General features: G+C 33.2%; 1 protein-coding gene across 3 annotated transcripts in view; it reads left to right on the forward strand.

Moving 5' to 3' along the window:
- Positions 1–27,144, forward strand: part of GBE1 (1,4-alpha-glucan branching enzyme 1) — a 222,051-nt gene that overhangs the window by 144,132 nt on the left and 50,775 nt on the right. For all 3 annotated transcript variants that reach the window (XM_074192294.1, XM_074192297.1, XM_074192295.1), the window contains exons 11-12: positions 5,307–5,417; positions 15,132–15,303. In XM_074192294.1, coding sequence (XP_074048395.1) covers positions 5,307–5,417; positions 15,132–15,303 — 283 coding nt within the window. The remainder of the gene's footprint in view (positions 1–5,306; positions 5,418–15,131; positions 15,304–27,144) is intronic.

Genomic DNA, 27,144 nt, shown 5'->3' on the forward strand with positions numbered 1-27,144 from the left:
GTGGATAGAGCACTAATCCTGGAGCCTGGAGGACTTGATTTCAGATACAGCCTCACTTCTTAATAATTGCCTGGCTGTGTGACCTTGGGCAAGCCACTTAAGTCTGTTGCCTTAAATAAATAAAATTTAAAAAAAAAGAATTGCTATGAATACTTTGGAAATGTGATACTTTCCCCATTTTTAATGATTTCTTCTGGATATAGGCCTAGTTTTGGAATTGCTGCGTCAAAGGGTATAATCAGTTTTATTGCTCTTTGGGCATGGTTGCATATTGCTCTCCAGAATAGTTGGATACTTTCACAACTCCATCAATGTCCCAATCCTCCCACAACCTCTCCAACACTGACCATTTTTACTTTTTCTCATCTTAGCCAATCTGATTGGTGGGTAGTGATACCTCATAGTTGTTTTAATTTGCATTTCTCTAATTAATAATGATTTGAAGCATTTTTTCATATGATTATATATAGCTTTAATTTCTTCATTTGAAAATTATCTGTTCATGTCCTTTGATCATTTGTCAATTGGGGAATGACCTATAACCTTATAATTATTTTTCTTTTTCCCCTTCATTTATTTATTTATTTGTTTGTGTGTTTATTTATTTGTTTATTCTTATTTTTGTGCAAATGATGTTTTTTATACATTACTAAAATATTGTTGTTTAAGTGTAAACATAACACCCCCTACCCCCAAAAATATAGACCTGAGCAATAAAATAGAGAAAGAAATTAAAATTAATAATAATAACAATAATAATAATAATATTGATAGGTGCAGCCAGGTGGCGCAGTGGATAGAGCACCAGCCCTGGAGCCAGGTGCACCCAAAGCCAAATCTGGCCCCAGACATCCAACAATCACCCAGTTGTGTGACCCTGGGCAAGCCATCCCAACTCCATTGCCCTGCAAAAACAAAAACAAAAATACCCAAAATAAAATAAAATGGTAATAATAATAATAATAATAATAATAATGTTAGTAGGGGTGGACAGGTGGTGCAGTGGACAGAGCACCGACCCTGGAGCCAGGAGCACCCAGGTCCAAATCCAGCCTCAGACCCAGCTGTTTGGTCCCAGGCAAGCCACCCAGCTTCATTTGCCCTGCAACCCCCCCCCCCCCCAGTAATATTAATAATATTAATAATAATAATAATAACAACAACAACAACAATGATAATAAATGTGCTACAGTCTGTGTTCCAACATAATAATAATGATAATAAATGTGCTACAGTCTGTGTTCCAACACCTCCAGCTCTGTCACGGGTGGATTACATTCTTTATGATAAATCCATCACAAAAACTGCTTCCATATTTTTCCACCCTTGTCATTGCTGATTGCAACTCCCTGCATTCATACTTCCCCACTACCATATACTATATTTTCTCTCTCGTTTCACTCTGTCTCTCTTCTTAAATGTGCTGTAGGATAGCTTAGTTCAGCAGACAGATATCTGGCCCTGGGGTCAAGAGGCCCCAAGTCCACATACCACCCCTTAGGCCCAGCATCCACCCGGCCCTATGGTACTGGACAGGCCATCCAATCCCAGCCCCTTGCAAGCAGTGGAAAAAGAAAATGTGTTATATCTGACCACTCTCCCCCCATGGTCCATCCTCTCCTCCATCACTCACATCCCTCCCTTCCCCCTGTCCTCCTTCTCTCCTTCTTACTCTAGATGTCTTTACCCCATTGAGTATATATGCTGTTCCTCTCCTTAGTCACCTCTGATGAGAGTAAAGATTCCCTTATTCTCCCTTGCTTTCTCCCCTTCCATATCATTGCAATAGCTCATTATAATTAAAAAAAGTCTCATATGCAATATCTTAGCCTATTCCGCCTCTCTTTTTTCTTTCTCCCATTACATGTCCCTTTTAGCCATTGACTCCATTTTTACAATATATTATATCTTCAAATTCAGCTCTCTCCTGTGCTTCATTGATAAAAGCTCCTTCTACCTGCTCTATTAAATGAGAAGGTTCATATGAATATTTTCAGTATCATTTTTCTATGTAGGAATACATGTAGTTCATCATCATTAAGTCCCTCATATTTTCCCCTTCTCCTCCACTCTCTATGCTTCACCTGAGTCCAGTATTTGAATATCAAACCTTCTGTTCAGCTCTGGCCATTCCAACAGGAACATTTGAAATTCCCCTGTTTCATTGTGATTTATCAAAGGATTTTTCCAACATCTATGGAGATAATCATAGGATTTCTGTTGATTGTGCTATCGATATGTTCAGTTATGTTGAGTGTTTTCCTAATATCGAAGTATCTCTGCCACCTGGTATAAATCTTACCCGATCATGATATATTATCCTCCTCTTGACTTGCTGTAATCTCTTTGTTCAAATTTTATTTAAGATTTTTGTATCAGTGTTCAACAGGGATATTGGTTTATAATTTTCTTTGTCTTTTTTTCTTCTTCCTGGTTTAGATATCAACACCATATGGTGTCAGAAAAGAAATTTGGCAGAATCCTTCTTTTCCAATTTTTTAAAACTATCTATATATAAATGGGTAGAATTCACTTATATATCCATCTGGACCTGGAGACTTCTTCTTAGGGAGTTTATTGATTCAATTTTTTTTAATCTTTTTTTGATTCAAATCCTTTTTCTGAAATCATGTTATTTAAGTATTTTATTTCCACTTCTGTCAATCTGACCAGTTTGTAGTTTTGTAAATATTCTCCATTTCACTCAGGTTATCAAGTTTATTGGCATACAGTTCAACAAAATAGCTCTAAATTATCTCTTTATCTTTCTTCTCATTGGTGTTTAGTTCACCCTTTCCATTTTTGATAGACAAGGACTATCTTTTGCCTCCTTTTGGTTCTAACTATATAACCATCACTTAGTAAAATGACTTACATATTTTATAAATATTGATTGATTGTTTGATTGTTCCTTCATAGTATTTATGCTGATATGTCATTCAGTTACATTTTATGCTCCAGAACACTCATTATATTGTTCATCAATGCCATTCAACCTTAGTCCCATCATTTCATTCATTCCATCTTCTGGCACTAATGAATGTTCCTCCTCCAGATTTTGTCTTCCATTTCCCAGCAAACTCTTTATCCCAAAAGCTTCAAATTCACAGGTAGGAATAACCTTCTACCCCTATAGCTTCTTTCTCTGAATGACTCCTCTCAGAACATATTTTAAAGGAGGCATCATGGCCATCCATATCTCATTTACTCTACTGACTTTACTCAGCACTTTTTCTTCTATTGCTCCTCTCCTTCATTTATCAGTTTCTTTCTTTCTTTTATATATTTTCCTCCCCCAATAGAATGTAACTTTCTGGAGGAAAGGATCTGTCATTTTGCTTATATTTGTGTTAACACTTATCACAGCACCTCACAAAAATTAAGCTTTTAATAGATGTTTGTCTATAGAAACAATCTTACAACTCTTAACTGAATTCACTGCAGAGTGATATATTTATTTTTATCTGTTCACTGTAACAAGGCAATCTTTTTATTTTTCCTTAACCAGCTCTCTCATACTTCCCCCAGCCACTATTCCAAACTCTGTTCTCTCTTCTCAAGTTCCTTATGATGCTTTCCTTCTTACACCCTCGCCAACTGTCTTAGATGATCATGCTGCCTCCTGTTTCACTGAGAAAATCAATGGATTTGGGTTAAAAGTTCCCTTATGTTCCTGTTCTACATCCTTCACAACCCTTAAATATCTTCCTTTCATCCTCTCCTCCTTTGGTCTAGTATCAAAACAAGGAATGTCTCTGTTCCTTTTCATGGCTAACCCTTTTGAATATCCCCCAATATCATCTCTGCTAAGAGGGTGACCCAATAATAATGCACTTCTTCTTTCATAGTTGATAATTCATTTTTATTGGTCACTTCCTTGCTTTATACAACTTGATCAGTAGTCATCAATCCTTAAAAATTCTTCATTTAACCCTACAACCCCCTAAAGGAATTATCTTCTTTCCCTAGAAAGAAATGATTTAAGATCATCCATTGACTTAACTTTCTAACCTCCTCATTTCTTATGTCCTTGAAACATGACTTTGTCTCCCTAACACTCAACTGAAACTTCTCTCTTCAAAGTTACCTGTAATCTGTTAATAGTAAAGAGCTGTTAATAGGTAAAAGGATGTTTTTACCAGCTCTCATCCTCCTTAACTCCCTTGTAGACTCTTTTGGTAAGTATATCACCATTTATGTTCTTATGCTATACCATGATTGTTTTCATGTCCTCAATCCTAGACTCTCTTCTCAGTAAGCTGGGTGATTTCATTGACCCTTTAATATTCAATCATCTTATCTGTAAATGAGTCACAAATTATGTATCTAGTCCTTTTCTCTCTCCTGTATTCCTTTTCTCTGCCACCAGTTAGATCTCTTTATAAATCTATCAAGCTCAACATGTCCAAAGGGCAGCTTATCTTTCATTTTAAATCTGTCTGCAAATAATTGTCTTTGTTGACAACCATCTTCTCAATCATTTGCTTTCATATATTCACAATTATCTTCAGTTCTTCTCTTCCCCATATTACAATGAAATGTCAAATCTTGTCAATTTGATTTTGTTTCATATCATTCCTCTCCTTTTCTCTAAGTAACTATCCTTATTCATGTCTTCATCACCCTCTGAATGAGGCATTGTAATTCACTCTAAATTGATCTCTCTCTGTTCTTGACTAACTCCAAATAGTCCTTACACACCAGAAAATGCAATCTTTCTAAGGCATAGATTGGAACATTATTGCATAGCGATCATTTCCTCAATTAAATGCATTCAGATGTTTCCTGTTGTATCCAGAATAAAATAAAAAAAGAGCCCGGTATTTATGACCCTTCTCAATGTATCTTCAATTTTTCCTCATGTTCCTTTTCTCCATCTGTTCCACATTCTAGCCAAATCAGACTTCCAGATCTTCTGATTAATCAGAGTTCTAAATAGACTATCTCCTCCTGTACATTCTTTGCAACAGTACCCTCACTCTTTATCTTTACTCTTATAATTCTTGGTTTATATTTATATTTTCCTTCAAGTTTCAGTTCACTTATCTGCTGAACTGAGTGAAATCTTCACAAATAAATGTTCTCTGTATAATTTACCTCATATTTATATTTAAGTACATATTAGGATGGCTTTTAAGTACAGAGACTTTTATTTTTCTTTTTGTATTCCTCAAAATATAGTGCCTGATCCATACTTAAATACTTAACTTTTTTTCTTAAATGAAGTTAACGATAATAGTGGTACAGAAAGATGTATCATAAGACATTCACTTTAGTTAAAATATTTTTTATTTTGATTTAACTAGATACTAAAAGAATTTAAAGATGAAGACTGGAATATGGGAAACATTGTGCATACCCTCATAAACAGACGTTATCTTGAAAAGTGTATTGCATATGCAGAGAGTCATGATCAGGTAAAACAAATATTTGTTAATGATGCATATAAATCCATTATTCAACTGTATTCTTCTTTAAGAAATTTAGCTATGATTGAACTATGTTTATGCAGTTTAATTACCTAAATGTGAAGGTATAAGATTACTTTGTTTTTTGTAGTTTTTAGAACTTATCTCCTTTCTCATTTATGTATTCTATTTCCTTACCAACAATCCTGCGGTATGGTATACTTAAGTTTTGACAAAAGTTGTACTGGTATATATATTCCAATGTTACATGGTTAAACTATTATTTATTAATTATTAAAACTCTTTTAGTCGGAATTTGACTTCACAATTTTGTCTCAAAAGATCCTTCTTGATTAGCATAGTATTAAAATTAACTAGCATTCTTAGTAGTCTCATTTACCAAACATACTAAAATGCAATTTTGATTTTTGTTATTTTCATTTCTTTTTAAAGTGATCCATTTGGACTAATTGATCTCTAAGAACTTTTCCAACTCTAAATTACATAGTCCTAGATTAAGTCAGTTTAGCTTTCATTCACTGGGATTTGTGTAACAAGTTCCAGTCATAGAATTCTGTTCTCAAAATAACCTTGTGATTGGTTTATTTCCTAGCCAACATTCCTCAGTTCAAGAGTCCCTTTTTCTTTAAAAAAATAAAGAAAAAGGTGAAAAAAGTAGGGTAAGGATAGAAGTATTCATGAATGAAATCTTAAAAACCATGTAGAGGTACTGAGGACATGAGTGATCAGAATTGAACTATTAAAACAGGAAATACCATGGTCTGAAAGAAAGCAAGGAAAAATCTCCAGATGAAGGAATTAATACTGAAACAACAACTTAGACTATCAAAAATGAGAACTAAACTACTATAGAAACTCTTAGAATTATTTACAAATTATTTACAAAATACAAAGAGAAAGTGTTCACATTCTAATAATGAGAGAAGAAACGGATGTCCCTCAGAAACCTAATGGTAGGGTCAGCTAGGTGGCACAGTGGATAGAGCACCAGCCCTGGAGTCAGGAGTACCTGAGTTCATACAGCCTCAGACAATAATTGTGGCCTTGGGCAAGGCACTTAACCCCATTGCCTTGTGGGGGAAAAAAAGGGGGAAAAAAGAAACCTAATGGTAATAGGGGTCATGAAAAGATTTAAATAAAACTAGGTGGTCTGGAAATAGTTTATTATGTTTTGATTAACTTAAGAGAAGAAAGAAGAGGTAAGGAAAAATGGATACATTTGGAGAATAGTGGAGGAATAAGGATATGGCATATGTTATCTTAGATTATTAAGATGTTCAACAAGATTATATAAGTAGGACTGAAGGAGCAGGTATTTGAACCACACTTTCATCTAAGGCAGACAAAACAGGAGAAAACTCAGAATAGTGTGAGGAATGACAGGAAGGGTAAGTTAAAAAATGAAATAAAGACTGGCCTTTTTATAGTCAAAAAACTTTAACTAGGAGAGCAGTATCTTGTAGGTGCTTAGTGATTAAGGCAGGTAAATAAGAAAGGAAGCAAAGAATAATTTCTCTTTCATAATTTAAAAAAAACATCTGAGAGGAGTCCCTCAGGGTTTCTGGCAAAAACAGAAGCAGTTACTATTCACTCTGAACCAATCTAGTCCCAAAAAATAAGCAAGTGGGCTTAGTCTGGGGTTCTGCACTTGCATGAACTACCTTGAGACCAATGGGTTGACTGCTTGTTTAATTCTGAGAGAAGGGTGCTGAGTAGTGGTGATCAAATGACACATGATGAAGCAGTTTTTCTTGTGGGGTGGCCAAATGACACATGATGAAGCAGTTTCTCTTGTGGGGTAGCCTTGTAACTCATGTAAGTATTAAGTGGCAGGAGTCCTGAGCAAGGGGTGAGTGCTAAAACGTTTTTTCTTGTCAAAATGTGATGAGTATTGGCTTTGACAAGTTCTGAAGTTAATAAGTATTGAGATACCTATGTATAAATAAATCTAAGAATTTATATGACACCTTTATAAAAATCGACCATCATGAAAATTTCTCAAGCAAATGTAGAATAGCAGAAATAGTGAGTACATCCTTTACCAAATGAAAAATGACAGTAATCATATTCAATAAAGGACCAATAAAGAAAGAAGTAAAAATCAAATTAAGTAACAGACTAAAGAGTTTGCAAATCCACTAATAAATTTTTGGTGGAGCTGTGAAATGGTCCAATCTCTCTGGAGAGAAATTAGGAATTGTGCCCAAAGGGCAATAAAAAATGTGCATACCCTTTGATCCAGCAATACCATTACTGGTCTGTATCCTGAAGAGATTATGAAAAAGGATAAAAACCCCATATGTACAAAAATATTCATATTCATAGCAACTGTGTTTGTGATGGCAAAGAATTGGAAATTGAGGGAAAATCCATCAGTTGGGGAATGACTGAACAAATTGGAAAGATGGGATTTAAGAGAAACCAGGAAAAACTTGCATGAATTAATGCTGAAGAAATGAAGAGAACCAGAAGAATATTGTACACCTTAACAACATGGGATGTTGATCAACCTTGGTGGACATGCTCACTCCATCAGTGCAGTGATCAGGGACAATTTTAGGGAATCTGTGTTAGAGAATATTATCTATATCCAGGAAGGAACTATAGAGTTTAAATGATTACCGAAGGTTATTATCTTCAATTTGGAAAAAGTTGTCTTATAATAATTTGACTATCTCTAATATTTTCCTTCTTCCTTAGGCATGTTTTTTCTCTCAACACATTCAATTTTGTTCTATGCATATCATGGAAACTAATGTAAAGATTATATCAGATTGCCTTCTGTTGGGTAGGGGGGAAGGGAAGGAGGAAAATTGTAAAATCCAAAACCTTGCAAAAAATAATTGGAAGAAACTACTATTTTGTATATAATTGGAAAACAAATAAAATATTTGTATAATTTAAAAAATAATAAAATTTAAAAATAAAATAACATTACCACTTCGTTGTGCATAATTCCCTGCTAAGGTGTCATTCAGTTGGAAAATTTAGGAATCATATGTGATAGATTTATAGAAATTGCAATGATATTTCAGTGCCAAACAGCAGGAACTATGTTGTAGCAATTCAAAGATATTTACTGATCAAAGTGAGACTTTTTATGCCTGACTTAATATCCTATAATCATTTATTTTAAAAATCTATTAATACTGTCTTAAAATGTGATGTTGTTTTTCAGTTAAAAAGAGTTTGCCAATTAAAAAAAAAAGGTAAAAGAAACAATGAATTCAAACTAAGACTACACACCAAAATTTGGGGAATGCAGCCAAAGAAATCATTAGGAAATACTAAACTCTTTGTTCAACAAAAGAGAAAGAACAGATCAATAAAATGGATATATAATTTAATGAAAAAACACAGAAAGCAATAAAATGGCACTAATAGAAATTGTTAATATCAAAGAAGAAATTATCATTTTTTAAAAATTGCATAACAGAAGTACTAGCTTAAAAATTAATATATCCCATTATCTGGTCTGATTTTTACCCCCCAAAAAAGTTAAAACTGAAGTGTAAATATCCATGATTAGAAATGAAGAATTCAAAACAAATGAATAAGAAATTTTAAAACTTTAGAAATTATTTCTTTCAATTCTATTGCAGCCTATTACATGAAATCGATGACTATCTCCCTAAGTAGCGAATCCCCATATAAATAAAAAGAGAGAAATTAAGTACCCAAGCCATAAATGAGCCCCCAAGGAAATAGACACAGGAGCAATTATAGTTACAAATAAATTCAGATATTAAAAAAATAATTAATTTCAATATTATGTTAACTTGTTCAAAAATAAGAATAGTAGAGATCTTACCAAATTCTTTCTTTGATTCGAATATAATTTTAATGTTTAAACCATAGAAAGACAACATTGTGAAAACAGCAACTTTTGTCCTTAATTAATTAAAAATATTATTTACCTACAGCACATTCAAAAAAGTGTGTACTGTAATCAAATTAGAATTATATAGGAATGTCAAGTTTGGTTAATTTTATCAGAACTGATAGAATTAATTAATAAAACACAATAGACTTTATTAATAATAAAATGCTTTTAAAAGATTACATCAATAAATACAGCAAAACCCTAAAAAATATTTTGGGTAAAAATATAGGAATAAAGTGGCCTTTTTTACTTAATGTGATAAATAATATGTATTTAAAACCAAGAGCCAACATTTTGTGTAATAAGATTAAAGTACAGATCTTTCCAATAGGTTCAGGGGTCATGAAAAGTTTTAAATAAACTAAATTTAAATAATTAAATTAAAACTATTTAAATAATATGATCTAATTATTATTTATAAATATTATATTATAAATGATTAAATTATATATTATGTTATAAACATAATATTGTTGTCATGTATTATATTATTAAATTGATTATAAAAATTAATTATAAAAATTTTAAATTAAATAAATTTTTAAAATACCCTCACTGTCATAACTATTTTTTTAATTGTGCTAGAAGTGCAAATTACATCAGGAAAAGAAGAAAAATAAATCCAATGAGTAATCATAAATAGGAAATAAAATTATGTAAAATTCCAACTTTTTACAGATGATATGTTGATCTATTTAGAGAATTTTAAGGAGTTAATTAAAAATGATTACAATTAATTAATTACAATAATAATTACACTTAATTAATTACACTAAATAATTACAATTAATTAAAAATAATTACAATAATAGCTTCTTCTACAATAGCAGCAATTTGTATCCTTAATTAATTAAAAATATTATTTACCTACAGCACAGTCAAAAACCTGTGTACTGTAATCAAATTAGAATTATATAGGAATGTCAAGTTTGGTTAATTTTATCAGAACTGATAGAATTAGTTAATAAAACACAATAGACTTTATTAATATTAAAATGCTTTTTAAAAATTACATCAATAAATACAGCGAAACCCTAAAAATATTTTTGGTAAAAATAATAGGAATAAAGTGGCTGTTTTTGTTATTATGATTAATAATATGTATTTAAAACCAAGAGCCAACATTGTGTGTAATAAGATTAAAGTACAGCTCTTTCCAATAGGTTCAGGGGTCATGAAAAGATTTAAATAAACCAAATAAATAAAATAAATTTAAATAATGTAATTAAATTAAAATAATTTAAATAATAATTTAAATTAAATTAACTATTAATTATAAAAATACATTATACTATAAATTATGTTATGAATATATTATGTTATTATATTGTTATATTGTGTTATATTACATATTATATTGTGTTGTATCATTTCATAGTATATTATATAATAATTATAAAAATGAATTATAAAAATTATAAATTAAATTAATTATTTAAATAAATATATACCCTCACTGTTATCACTATTTTTTAATTGTAGTGCTAGAAGTTCAAATTATATCTGGAAAAGAGGAAAAATAAATCCAATGAATAATCATAAATAGGAAATAAAATTATGCAAAATTCCAACTTTTCACAGATGATCTGTTGATCTATTTAGATAATTTTAAGGAGTTAATTAAAATAATTACAATAATAGCTTCAGTGAAACATCAAAATATAAAATATGTTCATTAATCATTAGAGAAATCATTAGTCTTTCTGTATATTATATAGCAAATCCAACCAGAAAGATTAAAAAAATTCAAAATAAATTCAGAATGTTTTTAAGAAATTATAATTGGAGTCAGCCTTCTAAGATTTAAAACTCTCTCCCATATTCACCTTTCTCTCCTCTGATATTGCCCATACTATTTAAGTTAACTTATTTCTTCTGTATCAATCAAGCTGCGGATGGATTAAGGAACTAGAATAAGAAAGTAGCAAAATTCATCTGAAACACAAAAGGCCAAGAATCTCAAAAGAAGGGGTAGCTATTTGGTGCAGTGTATAGAGCACTGGCCCTAGAGTCTTGGGAACCTGAATTCAAATGTGGCCTCAGACACTTAATAATTACCTAGTTGTGTGACCTTTGGCAGGTAATTTAACCTCATTGCCTTGCCTATATATATATATATATATATATATATATATATATATATAAATATATATATATATATATCTCAAAGGAATTAATGATTGTTGCTAGCTAGATAGTTAAGTGTGTGTGTGTATATACACACACACACACACACACACACGCATATATATGTTCAGAGAAAGATTTTTAAACCAAGTTTTTCTCTCTGCAACCTCAGACCACTGTTTCTAAGAATTCTAATCATCTTCCATATGATTACTTGAAATACTTCCAATGAAATAATTCAGTCTCTGCTTTATTTTTCATTCTTTAGATTTTATATTTATTTTTTAATATGTCATTTAGCCATTAACTTCTACTTACCCAATTATTTTTTCTAAGGAAATCTTTTCTTCAGTGAATTTTTGTATATCTTTTTCCCTTTGACCCATTCAATTTTTTAAAATACGTTATATTTTAAATGTATTTTTGTACTTCCTTTATGTGACTGTTAGTTCTTTTTCATTATTTTCTTGAATCACTTTAATTTCTTTTCCCAGTTTTTATTTTCTTCTCTTATTTGAATTTTTAAATGCATTTTTACTTCTTCCGGCCATTCTTTTGGGGTCTGAGACCAATTAATATTTTTTTTAGATTTTTTTCAAGACAATGGGGTTAAGTGGCTTACCCAAGGCCACACAGCTAGGTAATTTTTAAGTGTCTGAGGCTGGATGCTCCTGACTCCAGATACTCCTGACTCCAAGGCCGGTGCTCTATTCACCAATTAATATTTTTCTTTGACACTTTGACTATAGCAGTTTTGATTTTTTTGCCTTCTTCTCAGTTTGTGTTTGGTATTTACTGTCACCATAGTGACTTTCTGTGGTCAGGTTTGGTTTTTTTTTCATTTATTTTGGTTGTTGCTCATTTTTTTTTTCAGGCTATTTCTTGATTTTTGATTTTATGTTATAGTTGGTCTCTTCCCTATGGAGAGGGGCACCATCCCAAACTTCAGGTTTTGTTGGAGGCAATTTTAGGTTTGTTTGTTTGTTTGGGTTTTTTTTTTGTATAGCAGTGGGGTTATGTGACATGCCCAAGGTCACACAGTTAGATAATTATTATGTTCCTGAGACTAGATACACGATCAGGTCCTCCTGACTCCAGGGCTGGTTCTCTATCCACTGCACCACTAGCTCGATTCTACAAACTTCATGTTTTGATGATGTTATTATCAGAGCTAATTCTGGGCCAAAACTGTAAGTTTTCCAAGAAGAGTTGTGTTCACTGACTAAGTCTCTGCTCTGGTCTTTGATTGACCACAATCAACTGGTTCTATAACCAGTATACCCTCTCCCCTTGGCCACACACTCTACTGTGCTAGTGATCCTTCTCACCCTGGAGCTCTGATATGAGTCTATGACCCAGATAGCTCCTGCATCAGTGCCAGTGAAGTGTTCTTTGTTCTGCCAGTTGTCTGATCCCTTTTATCATCTGGGAGCTTTGGGTGTCACTTCTATTTGTTCAGTTAAGTCTACTGACTAGGTTACCCCCAAGGAATCCTGCTGATTTGTTGGAATGTGGCTGTACTGGCCTGCTCCAATTACTTCATTCTCCTGTAAACCTCCTCTGAATACTTTATATGAAGCCCATCATTCTACAGAAATACTATGGCCAAGAATGAGTACCAAGGTACTGTTACCTCTCTTGATTTGAACATGATGTAATCTAAGAGTATATGCTTAATATAAATTCAAGGGGAGAGGGTTTCTCTCTTATTCAACTCTGACTGACAAGTTGCACTGCCAGATCTAGGCTGTTAAAGGTCCCCCCCCCCCCCATTTTCTATAGGTTCCCTGATGAGATTGAGATATTGAGACTATTGTTCTAATGCTTTTGACTTGGTCCTCTATTCAATTATGTTCTCCTCATGATTTTCAGTTGATTGTCAATTAGTCAGCCACACTTAATAACCTTTTACTATGGTATGTGGTATATTTACTAAAGTAAGAATAATTGGTATAAAAATTAACCCCCAAACTCTGGCATACTATCCCCAGAACATAGAGAAATGGTCAAGTAAATTGATGTTGCACAGGAAATAGGTTAGGATGTTACTGAAACATTATTTCCTGATTCATACTCATTCCCTAATCTGGAACCCAAACTGACTTGATATTTTATAGAAAATTCCCTGCTAACTCAAATACATATGTGTGTGTGTGTGTGTGTGTGTGTGTGTGTGTATCCTGTCTAATATCAGTCTATTTGATCAATATTTTGCCCAACCTTAGAATTACAGTAGCTATTTTGCTTGCTTCCTCAATAGTAGTAACAACAACAACAATGGTAACTCACTTGATATAATGCTTGCTATGTGTGAGAAGAAGTGATAAATACTTTACAATTATTATTTCATTAGATTGATGGAAGGGAGGTATTTGTATTTTTATAGATGAGGACAGTGAAGTTAAGAGAAGTGTCTTGCCATATGGCTACTAAATATCTGAGACCAGAATTTAACTCAGACCTTCCTAACACCAAGCTTCAGTGTTTACTCACTGTGTTTATTTTTAATAATATTCATGTGTTTTATTTAAATAGTTACTATGATAAATATGGAATATTACCATTTTTTTTCTCTGCTTCTGGGGATACTTCTGGATTTCCTCTGTCATATCATTAAGGACTTTAACTCTGGTATTCTGTGTTCAAAGGCTTACAAGTAATGTAACCTTGAGGCAAAGGATCACAGAATGTTAGAGTTGGAAAGAACTTTAGAAATAATCTAGTCCAACTCCTGACTTTTGCAAATAAATAAGCTCAGGTCCAGAAGAATTAATTAGTTTATCCAAAGTTGTGTATCTTGGAAGTATCAGTGTTAGATCTTGGAATTCCAAATGCAGTTCTCTTTAAACTGTATTGGTCACTTTTCTTGCTATGAGTTTATTTCCTCTCCTGTAAAATGGAATTGATAGAGAATTCTAAGGTTACTTGATTCACACTATCATTGTGAACAAAACATTTTGTAGACTATAAAACAGTATATAAATCTGAACTTTTAGAACTTATTCATTGTTCATAAACAACATAATTAGAAAGCAAACTTACTCCCCCCCCCACAAAAAAGTCATGATGCATTCTAAAACAGTTAAAATAATTTTAATCATATAAATCACTTTTCCACCATATTAACAGATAATATAAAGTTGTTCTTAACTCTGAATTGTGATTTCAGAAAGCTTGGCCTTTTTCCTTTTTTTTTTTAGTTTTTTTTTTTTTTTTGCAAGGCATTGGGGTTAAGTGGCTTGCCCAAGGCCACACAGCTAGGTAATTATTAAGTGTCTGAGGCCGGATTTGAACCCAGGTACTCCCGACTCCAGGGCTGGTGCTTTATCCACTGCACCACCTAACTTGCCCCCATTTTTCTAATTATCTGCACACATTTTGTAGGAATGATAGATTCATTTTATTTTTTTTTAATTTTTTTGATAGATTCATTTTAGATAGAATGATTCATCATTTAATATTCTTCAGGCTTTTTATGACATTAATCATTGCCTTGAAAATAAATATTACAAAAGTGGTTCATTTAGTGCACATTCTTCCAAGAAAATATTTGCAGAGTAAGAAATTCATTTTTCCTCAACTAACCTATTCACCCTAAGGAAGGCAATATCTATTTATAAATTTGGTTCAATGCATAATTGTTTGTGATACATTTTATATTTTATTTATACCCCCATTTTTTATTGCTGTAGGCTCTGGTTGGTGATAAAACCCTGGCTTTCTGGCTGATGGATGCAGAAATGTATACGAATATGAGTGTACTATCCCCTCTTACTCTAGTTATTGATCGTGGAATACAGCTTCACAAAATGATTCGTCTCATTACTCATGCACTTGGAGGAGAAGGCTATCTGAATTTTATGGGTAAGTGTGTCTTATCTTAAATATGAATTCCAGGTGAATATATTGAAACTTTTCAATAACCTAAATAAAAGTATGCATATATACCATTTTCATAGTATCAGGTTGGATGAAATTTAAAGTTCATTTTATAATTATATATGACATAGTTTATGAAAGAAATAATATAAAAAGCATTATTGTCATTATAAAGTATTTAAAGAAATTCTGTTTGCATTATTTTGTTGTCCTTGATTTTTGTTGTTGTTTTTTAAGGAAGGTAGGTTGCCAATTTGGAAAAAATACTTTTGTGATTGTCCTAATAATATTCATTACAGGAGAAGCCAATGAAAAATATATTGAAATAAGTATTCTAAAATTAATGTTTCTCAGTCCTCTTAATTTGGAGAATTTGTTGTAGACCAAGTGTATGATGTAATTTGACAAAAAGTAGATCTTTCACAAAATACTTTGCCTTCATTTGGGAAAAGGATAAAATTGAAACAAGTTCATTTACTTCAGTGCCTTCATTGAGATAATTAAATTGGTCCAGAGTAGTTGAGTGTTTATTCAGGGTTTACATGGTATTAAGTAATTTACTTTTAAAAAAAGTGTAAAAAATTTTTCAGAAACACATCTGATAAAGTGACTCTTGTCAGAATGACCTTCCACAATAAAATTAAATATATTTTATTTGAACTTCCAGTAATTTCATTAGCATTAGTTCCCTGAGGGAAAGAAACTGTTCAATTGTGTAATGTTTGCTCATAAATGAAAAGGATTAGTATTTATTGAGATTGTCAAAGAAGACTTTGAAAGAAGAGTCTTGTTTTTATTCTTATAGTTCTCTGGTACGGTGCCCTACACATAATAGGCAATTGATAAATACTTTTTAAAATTAATGAATGAATGATGGAGTGAAAAGCTTTTTGTTTCTTCCCAGGAAAACCCAGAGGTAAGCAATGTCTCCTGGGCATGTTTTTAATTTAAGTTTGGTAAGAGAACAAATGTTCATACCCCTAAGTAGTGATAAAAATGATTTGTATGAACTAAGCATATGTGGTAGAAAACATGTATCTTTGGTGTTCAATAAAAAGCAAATGGCCTTATTGTAGCATTTTTCAAGCAAACTCCAAGTTTATCTTTTTTGTTTCACTTGAGGTTCAATATAGTTCACTAACATTAAGTGAGTGTTAAGAACTATAGTTGTAATTCAAGTTCCATGAAATTCCAGCTATGTACAAAATTGAGCATGCAAAAATAAACATTAAGTATTTCCTCGATTAATAAATAAAAAGTAGAAGTGAGTCTCTTCATATATACTGTGCATAAATTAAATTAAAAGGTAAAACTAATATCAATTCAGAACTTTTCTAAATTTTTAATGTACTTTGAAACTAAGAGATTTTTATGTAAGAATTTCATATATGAAGCCCTGAGTCATTTTCCCACTTCCATTCCAACAAATAGTCGGTTAAACTAGCAAGAACCAACCTACCTGCTAGCTTATTGTGAGGGTGATGGAGTTGAGAAGTACAATAAATGACTCATTTTAGAGTGACCAAAAGGAATTTTTATTTATCGATTTCTGTCATTTATTTATATCATTGAACATGTATTAAAAATGTCAAGTGAAAATATTCTAGGTGTTTTGATTTCTACAGATAGGTAGGTTGAAATTGAACAGTTAGAAAATGATATATCAAAATCTCATTCAAAATAACTTCAGGCAATATAAAATACCTGGGAGTCTATTTACCAATGCAGACTCAGAAACTTTTTGAAAACAACTATAAAACACTTCTCACTCAAATTGAGTCAGATTTAAATAACTGGGCAAATATCAACTGCTCATGAAAAGGTAGAGCTAATATAATAAAAATGACAGTTCTACCAAAACTAAACTACTTGTTTAGTGTCCTACCAAACAAAATTCCAAAAAATCACTTTAATGAGTTAGAAAAAGTTGTAAGTAAATTCATTTGGAGAAATAAAAAGTCAAGAATTTCCAGGGACTTAATGAAAAAAAAGTGCAAAAGAAGGGGGCTTAGCCCTACCCAATCTAAAATTATATTTTAAAACATCAGTCATCAAAACTGTCTGATATTGGCTAAGAAATAAAGTAGTGGACCAGTGGAATAGACTAGGTGCAATAGCAGGAAATGATTATAGTAATCAGCTATTGGGATAAAACTCTCTCTTTGATAAAACCTGCTGGGAAAATTCGAATTTAGTATGGAAGAAACTTAGATTAGACCAATACCTCACACCATATACCAAAATAAGATCCAAATGGATACAGGATTTAGACATAAAAAAACAATACTATAAGGAAATTAGAAGATCAAGGACTAGTTTACCTGTCAGATCTATGGAAAGAGGAGCAGTTTATGACTAAGGAAGAGTTGGAGAACATCACTAAAAACAAACTAGATGATTTTGATTACATTAAATTAAAAAGCTTTTGCACAGACAAAACCACTGTAACCAATATCAAAAGAAATCTAGTAGACTGGGAAACAATCTTTACAACTAATGTGTCTGACAAAGGACTTATTTCTAAATTATACAGAGAACTGAGTCATATTTTTTTAAAAAAAAGCCATTCCCCAGTTGACAAATGGTCAAAGGATATGCAAAGGCAATTTACAGATGAGGAGTTCAAAGCAATCCATAGTCATATGAAAAATTTCTCTAAATCATTACTTATTAAAGAAATGCAAATTAAAGGTTCTCTGAGGTACCACCTCACACCTCTCAGACTGGCTAATATGACCAGAAAGGATAATGATCAGTGTTGTAGGAAAGCGTTGTAGGAAATCTGGGACACTATTACATTGTTGGTGGAGCTGTGAACTCATCCAACCTTTCTTGCACTTTGCCCAAAGGGCAACAAAAATGTGCCATACCCTTTGATCCAGCAATACCTCTACTGGGTCTGTACCCCGAAGAGATGATGAAAAAGGGTAAAAACATCACTTGTACAAAAATATTCATAGCAGCCCTGTTTGTGGTGGCAAAGAATTGGAAATCAAATAAATGTCCTTCAATTGGGGAATGGCTTAGCAAACTGGTATATGTATGTCATAGAACACTATTGTGCTATAGAAACCAGAAGCGATGGGAATTCCGGGAAGCCTGGAGGGATTTGCATGAACTGATGGTGAGCGAGATGAGCAGAACCAGAAAAACACTGTATACCCTAATGGCAACATGTTTCTTCCTTAAGGATATAATTTCTCTCTCATCACACTCAATTTGGATCAATGTACAGCATGGAAACAATGTAGAGACTGATAAATTGCTTTCTGTGGGGGGCTGGGAGGAGGGAAGTAAGATTGGGGTAAGAATTGTAAAACTCAAAATAATTAAAATCTTTAAAAAAAAAGAATTCATAAATAAGCAATGTAACTTTTCAATATTGCCATAAAAGAATTTTATTTATTGTATCTTCATGCCACGGAAAGTAGAAATAAAATGACCAAAAGAAAAAAAAAAAGAAAAGAAAATGTTATATCACTCTAAACCTCCTTGTAAATCTTCTTACTGAAATGTATACCATACTTCTAGTTCTACCTTCAGAGGCCATACAGAACAAATAAGAAGCCTCTTTGAGGAAATAATCCCTCAAATATTTGAAGACACCTATCATGTCCTCACCTCCAGACTAAACATAGCAACTTCTCCATATCTGCTTCATATGGCATGATTATAAGTTGTTTACTATGCTTATTGTCTTCTTGACATGCTTTCATTTATCTATAGCATTCTATACATATGACTCCCAATAATTGAACACAACTGTCTAGATGTGCAAATTACAACAGGATTATATCCTCTGTCATCTTCCCTGTGTTTTTCAAAGCAGCTTAAGTTTGCTTTGTCTTTTTGTAGTTTAGTTTTTAAAAAAAAAATAAGAAGATTGCATTGCAGAACAAGAATATTAAGAGCCAGAAAGAGATAGATTTTCATTGAGGCCAACAATGTAATAATAACAATAACAATAATAAATTATGGTAGCTAACTTTTAATGTAACTCATGCTAAGTTCTAGACTTTGTGCTAAATTCTTTCTAGTTATTATTCCTCTTGATCCTCACAGTCTCCCTAGGAGATCAGTGCTATTATTATCTCCATTTTACAGATGAAAAATGGAATTAAACTAGTTAAGTGGTTTAGCCAAAGATGTATTTTGTAGGCTTCAGGTCTTTTTTTTTTCTTTTAGGTTTTTTCAAGGCAAACGGGGTTAAGTGGCTTGCCCAAGGCCACACAGCTAGGTAATTATTAAGTGTCTGAGACCAGATTTGAACCCAGATACTCCTGACTCCAAGGCTAGTGCTTTATCCACTGCACCACCTAGCCGCCCTTCAGAGTTCTTAAAATGAAAAAAAAAAAAAGAAACGTAAATTGAAAGATCTGGAAAAGCATTACACAGTCAAGTTTCTCCCCCTCCCTGTTGACAAGATAATGTTTTCTTATTCTTATTTTTATGGTGTATTTCCTCTAAAGAATTCAAGATTTCTGCCATGTTTTCTGCTTTCTACTAATCAAGCAATTCTTTGTTATCTAAAGCTTTTGATGTTCTCAAAATTTCAGTGTATAGGCAAAACAAATTATCCAATTTTTTTCCCTGACCTAATTGAATATCATCAAAATTTTCTGATCTTATCTAAAGTTACTGTCAAATTATATCTTAATAAATACCATCCTATCAGGTTTTAGAGTCAGGTTGTGAATTCTGCCTTATTCCTTGGGAAATAATAGCAATTAATACCTCAAACATCTCAATGTTTTTAATCAGTAGGAGTATTCATTCCCTTTCTTGATTCCTCTCAGCATTTGTCTAAGAAAAAGTAGAGTGAAAAGAGAAGAGAGGCCCAAAGCTTTGGGGTATGGTAGATGGGAAAGGGGAGTAGGATCACAGATGACAGTGTAGCAAGAGATTGTAAAACATGTTAGACATGTAAAAAGAAAACAAAGGGAGTGAAGTGTAATGAAAAGCTGTAGAGGAGAAAATATCCAGAAGGAAAGGTTGTTATATGATGTCAAATGCTTTACAGAGATTAGGGACACTTCTATTCATCTCTGTTACTTAGAACACCTATTTTCTTTCTAATCTCTACTCAAATGCCCCTCCAGAAGTCCTTAGTAAAGAAACTCCATATATCCATATAAGGAACAATACCTAGAAGTCAGGGTACTCTAATGTGACCTCATTTACCTGGGCTTCTGCTCTTTCAATAATGATATGGTGCTATGTTTAAGGATTGATTTTTAAGAAGCTTGTTAGAATATATTTGCCCAATAATGTGAATTATGTGTTTTATTTCCAGTTACTCTGACCTTACCATTAACTATTTGTTATATTTCCTCATTTTTCAGTTATTACTTTGTCTTAAGTCTAAATGAAGTATCAGCATACTTTTTCACTCATTCATTCATTCATTGAATGGGATTATGGTTCTAGGAACACAGTAGGAACTTATTTAATGAGGTAACTCATTAAAGGTATGAGGGAAAGAGATCTGGTGGACATAGATCCACCTTTAAGGCTGAAGAATCATAGTTCTGTAGTTGCAAGAGAAGAAAGAAAAAAATATAACTTGAAAACAGAAAAAGTTGATAGAGGCAAACATAAATTTTAACTCAATTTATTTTTTATTTGCTTTTTTCCAGAATTAAATGTAAAAACAATTTTAACACTTAAAAAAATTAGAATTCCAAATTCCCTCCCTCTCTTCTACAGGAAGTAATGTTCTGTCATGTTATACATATTTCTATATTAGTCATAGTGTGAAAGAAATAAAACAAAAAAATTATGACAAAAATGAAGAGAGAAAAACAGTATGCTTTAATTCTCTGGTGAGTTCATCATGAGTTCTTTGAAATGATTTTAGATTACTATATTCCTGAGAATAGTAAGTCATTCACTGTTGATCATCTTATAATATTGCTATTATGTATGAATGTTCTCCTGTTTCTGCTCCTTTCACTTTGCATCAGTTTATGTAAATCTTTTCAGGTTTTTTTCTGAAACCATCCTACTTGTTATTTTTTAAAGCACAATGATATTTCATGACAATCATATAATATGATTTGTTCAGTCATTTCCTAATTGATGGACATGCTCTCAATTTACAATTCTTTCCTATTAGAAAAAGAACCACTACAAATATTTTTAACACATTCCCCCCTCCTCCCTTTTTTCTTTTAATCTCTTTGGAATATCGTCCCAGCAGTGGTTTGTTGGATAAATGTGTATACCCAGTTGGATTGCCCTTTGGCCATAGTTCCAAATTGCTCTTTTAAATGGTTGAATCTGTATACAACTTCAATTTTCCAATATTCCCTTTAATGTTTATTATTTTCTTTTTCTGTCATTTTAACCAATCTGATAGCTATGAAGTAGTTCCTCAGAGTTAGTAATTTGTATTTCTCTATTCAAAAGTGAGTTAGAGGGGGCATCTTGGTACCACAGTGGATAGAGCACTGGCCGTGGAGTCAGGAGTACCTGAGTTCAAATCCAGTCTCAGACATTTAATAATTACCTAGCTGTGTGACCTTGGGGAAAGTACTTAACCCCATTCCCTTGCAAAAACCTGAAAAAGAAAAAAAGGGATTTAGAACATTTTTTTTATAAAAAGATTTGATTTCTTTCTTTGAAACTGCCTGTTTATGTCCTTTTTATATTTGTGAATTAGGGAATGATTTGTATTTTTGAAAGTTTGACTCATTTTGGTATATATTTAAGAAATGAGATCTTTACTAGAAATACTTGATATTAAATAAATTTGGGTGGCTTTCTGTTTTCCTTCTAATCTTGATTGCATTGGTTTTGTTAGTTATAAATTTGCTTATGATATTACTGTTTATGTCTAATTGAACTCATCTTGATATATGGTATAAGATACTAATCCATATTCAATTTTCTACCCAGTTTTTCCAGCAGTTTTATCAAATAATGAATTATTGTCTCCAAATCTTGAATCTTTGGGTTTGACAAACTCTTGATTGCTATGATGTTTTGGGATTTTTTGTTTTGTTTTGTTTTTTACATCTGTATATGGTGTAGATAATCTATTCCATTGATCTTCAAAACCAGTATTAGGTTGTTTTGGTGGATAATGCTTTATAATACAATGTGAGATCTGGTGTGTCTAGGTCAACTTCCATTACATTCCCCCCTACTAATTCCCTTAATCCTCTTGATCTTTATTCTTTTAGGTGAATTATTAGTTTTCTAGCAATATAAAATATTTTTGGTAGTTTAATTGGTTTGACACTGCCTAAGGAAATGAACTTAGAATTGTCAATTTTATTATATTGGTTTCACCTATCAATTATGAGCAATTGATAACTTATTTGATTTTTAAAATTCTTATTGTGGTCTTCCAGGTATTCTTTGAAACTGACATCAATTCACATTTTCATTTGAGGATTCTCATGTAAACTTTTTTTTTTTGCAAGGCAATGGGGTTTAAGTGGCTTGCCCAAGGCCACACAGCTAGGTAATTATTAAGTGTCTGAAGTCAGATTTGAACTCAGGTACCCCTGGCTCCAGGGCCAGTGCTCTATCCACTATGCTACTTAGCCGCCCCTTCATGAAAACTTTTTGACATTATTGTCCTCTCTTGAGTTTGAAGTTTGACATTTTCTGTACTCATTCTTTTTGTTGTTGTTGTTGTTATTGTTTGCTCATTTGTCAGCCTACCTCTTGATTTTTAATTTTATGTTAAAATTAAACTCTGCTCCTGCAATAGAGGGTTTAATGAACCAAGCTTCAGGTTTTTCATTCCGCTATTTTCAGAGCTAATTTTAGGTACTTACAATTTTAAGTTTTTCCAAGGTAGTTATGATCTAAAGAAAGGTCTGAGTATTATTCTTCTGAACTGTGCTGCCCCTCATTACCCTGAGACTCTGACCTGGGTCTGTGTCTAAGATCCCTGTTTAGGAAATTCAAGCTTCTTTTGCAAATTAGATAATTTGGACAATACATGGAACAGTTAAGGTCATGCCAGTGAGTGTAGAACTTAGGAACAAGTGACTGTGAGAGCTCTAAGTTCACAGACCATAAGGGCATCAGATAATTTGTCAGAAAGTAAAAGAATATAAATGTGTCTTAGCAATGCCTGGAACTTTTACTAAAACTGACTGTATTTTTGTACACAGAGCTATTGTAAACATTTCAGAAATAGTATATAATATCATAAAAGGCAACTAGGCAACATAAAGCTAAGACTGATGGGCTTACAGTCAAGACAATTTGAGTTAACTTCTGAATTAAGGTACTTACTAGTTGTGTGACCTTCAACAAATTGCTCAACTTCTCTTTGCTTCAGTGTCCTCAACTATAAAATAGAGATGCTAAAAATAGCACCTAACTTGCAGGGTTGTTCTGAGGACCATATAAAAATATTTTTTTTATCTTAATAGTATTGTATTTTTTTAAGATATTTTATTTATTTTTATTTTTGTACAATGATGTTTTTTATCCATTACTAAAGTATTCTTTTTAAGAGTAAACAATACCCCCCCCCCAAATATAGTAGAGGTAGCTGGTTGGCACAGTGAACAGAGCACTGTCCCTGGAGTCAGGAGCAACCAGATACAAATCCAACCTCAGACACCCAACAATCACCCAGCTGTATGGCCCTGGGCAAGCCACCCAACCCCATCTGCCTTGTACACCCCCAAAATAATAACAATAATAATAATAATAATAATAATAATAATAATAAATGTACTTCCAGTCTGTGTTCCAACACCACCAGCTGTGTCACAGATGGATCACATTCTTTATGATAAATGCATCACAAAAGCTACTTCCACATTTTTCCACCATTGCCATTGCTGATTCCAACTCCCTGCATTCATACTTCCCCACTATCATACACTTTATTTTCTCTCTCCTTTCACTCTGTTCCTCTTCTTAAATGTGCTGTGGGGTAGCTGAGTGGCATAGCAGATTGATCACCAGCCCTGGGGCCAAAAGGCCCAGAGCCCACAAACCACCCCTTAGGCCTAGCAACTACCCAACCCTGTGGTCCCAGACAGGCCAATCAATCTCAGCCCCTTACAAGAAGTCAAAAAGAAAATGTGTTATATGTGACTGCTCTCCCCCATGGTCCACCTTCTCCTCCATCACTCACATCCCCCTCCTTCCCCTGTCCCCCTTCTCTCCTTCTTACTCTAGATGTCTATACCCCATTAAATATATATGCTGTTTCCTCTCTGAGCTACCTCTCACATTCCCCCCTTCCATATCATTGCAATAGCTCATTGTAATAAAAAAAAACATTATTATATGAAATATCTTAGCCTGTTCCACCTCTCCTTTCTCTTACTCCCATTATATTTCCCTTTTAGCCATTAACTCTATTTTTACAATATATCTTCAGATTCTGTTCTCTCCTGTGCTTCATCTATAAAAGCTCCTTCTACCTGCTGTATTAAAAGAGAAGTTTCTTATGATTATTATCAATATCATTTTTCGATGCAGAATACAGGCAGTTCATTCACATTAAGTCCCTCATATTTTACCCTTCTCTTCCACTCTCTATGTTTCACCTGAGTCCTGTATTTGACGGTAAAACTTCCTGTTCAGTTCTAGCCATTCCAACAGGAACATTTGAAATTCCCTTAGTTCATTGAAAGTCCATCTTTTTCCCTGGAAGAGGATGTTCAGGTTGGCTGGGTAGTTGATTCTCGGTTGTATTCCAAGCTCTTTTGCCTTCTGGAATATTATATTCCAAGCCCTAAGAGCCTTTAATGTAGTTACTACAATGATATTTGAATTGTGTCCTTCTGGCTGCTTGTAATATTTTCTCTTTGACTTGGGAGTTATGAAACTTGACTATAATATTCCTGGGGGTTGGGGTTTTTTTTTGGATTTCTTTCTGGGGAAGATCCATAGATTCTCTCTGTTTCTATTCTGTCCTCTGTTTCTAGGATATCTGGGCAATTTTTCTGTAGAAATTCTTTAAAAATTATGTCAAGTGTCTTTTCCTGATTGTGACTTTCAGGTATCCCAATAATTTTTAAATTATCTTTCCTGAAACTGTTTTCCAGATCAGTTGTTTTTTCAATGAGATGTTTCAGGTTTTCTTCTATTTGTTCATTCTTTTGATGTTGAAGTATTATATCTTGACTTCTCCTAAAGTAAGCAGCTTCCTTCAGTTCCATTCTACGTCTGAAGGATTTGTATTCCTCAGAGAGCTTTCTTATCTCTTTTTCCTTCTGGCCAGTTCTGCTTTTTAAAGCATTCTTCTCTTCAATAACTTTTTGAACTGTTTTATCCATTTTACCTATGTTTGTTTTTAACATGTTATTTTCATCAGCATTTTTTTTTGTATCTCCTTAACTAAGCTGCTGACTTGTTTTTCATGTTTTTCCTGCATCTCTCTCATTTCTTTTCCCAATTTTTCTTGTATCTCCCTCACTTGACTTTCAAAATCTTTTTTGAGCTTTTTCATAGCCTGAGCCCAATTTCCTTTTTTTCTTGCAGTCTTTAGATGGGGGATTTTGTACTTCCACATCTTCAGATTGAATATTTTTATCCTTGGGATCACAGGCAAAGTATTTCTCAATGGTGTTCTCCTTTTTCTCTGTTTTTTCATTTCCCTAGCCTGTGCCTGGTTTTGGGGTGCTTTCTGAGGTTTTGAGTATCATTGGGAACCTCCCCCCGACCAGGATCTCTGTATGTGAAGCTCTGACTTCCCTGCTGGTCTATGAATGACCACAAGTGCACCCCTCTGCCATGGGGCTGAGGTGGGGGGGGCTGCTGTTCTATGGGGGGTCTAGACTGTAGACAGGATCTGAATGTGGTCAGAGCCCCAGAGTCCTCTTCCAGGTATAGAGGATAGACCTCAGCAGTCTCTCTTTACTCTCCTAACTTGGGTATGCTAAGTACTCAGGGCTCAGTTGCCTGGAGGCTCCTGCCTATGGCTCCACCTGCTACCTATTCCTTGATCTGAGCATGGCCATGCTGAGTGCCCTGAGGGGTGGGGCCCAGGACACCCCCCCCCCAGCTGATCTTCCAAATTGTGCCTGGTGATTCCTGGGGTATAGGTCAGGAAACTGCCCCTGCTGTGGTGAGCCATGGCTCACAGGCACCCTGGGGCTGCCTCTTTAGGAGTCTGAAGTTCCTTCCCTCTGGCAGCCACCCCTCTAACCCCATAGAGTGGAGTCTTTCCACTATTTTCCATATTATGTATCTCTTGAAAATTTAGTTAGAGCCCTTATTTTATGATTTTTGAAATATTATAGAGAGTACCTAAGAGAGGCCATTTTGGCTTGGCCCCTATTTTATTCTTTTTTCTAATTATATGTAGAGATAGTTTTCAGCATTCATTTTTATAAAATTTTCTCTTCCCCACTTTCCTTCCCCCCCCCCTTTAAGACAACAAGGAGTCTAATACGGATTATACATACATAAGGATATTTCCTTATTAGTCATTTTGGGTTTTTTCTTTTTTATTTATTTATTCTTATTTTGTACAAATAATGCTTTTTTATGCATTACTAAAATATTCTTGTTTAAGAGTAACCATAATAACCCCTCCACCCAAGAAAATATAGACCCGCATAAACGATAAAATAAAGGGTAGAGAAAAAATTAAAATTAAAATAAAAAATAATAATACTAATAATAATTGTAGGTATGGCCAGGTGGCTCAGTGGACAGTGGAGCCAGGAGCACCTAAGCCCAAATCCATCCCTAGACTCCCAACAATCACCAAGCTGTGTGACTGCATGCAAGCCAACCCAACCCCATTGCCCTACAAAAACCAAAAAATAAAAAGACCCAAAATAAAATAGTAGTAGTAGTAATAATAATAATAATAATAACAATAATAATGGTAGGGGC

Source organism: Macrotis lagotis, chromosome 6 (genome assembly GCF_037893015.1).
Source record: "Macrotis lagotis isolate mMagLag1 chromosome 6, bilby.v1.9.chrom.fasta, whole genome shotgun sequence".
Taxonomy (NCBI): Eukaryota; Metazoa; Chordata; class Mammalia; order Peramelemorphia; family Peramelidae; genus Macrotis; species Macrotis lagotis.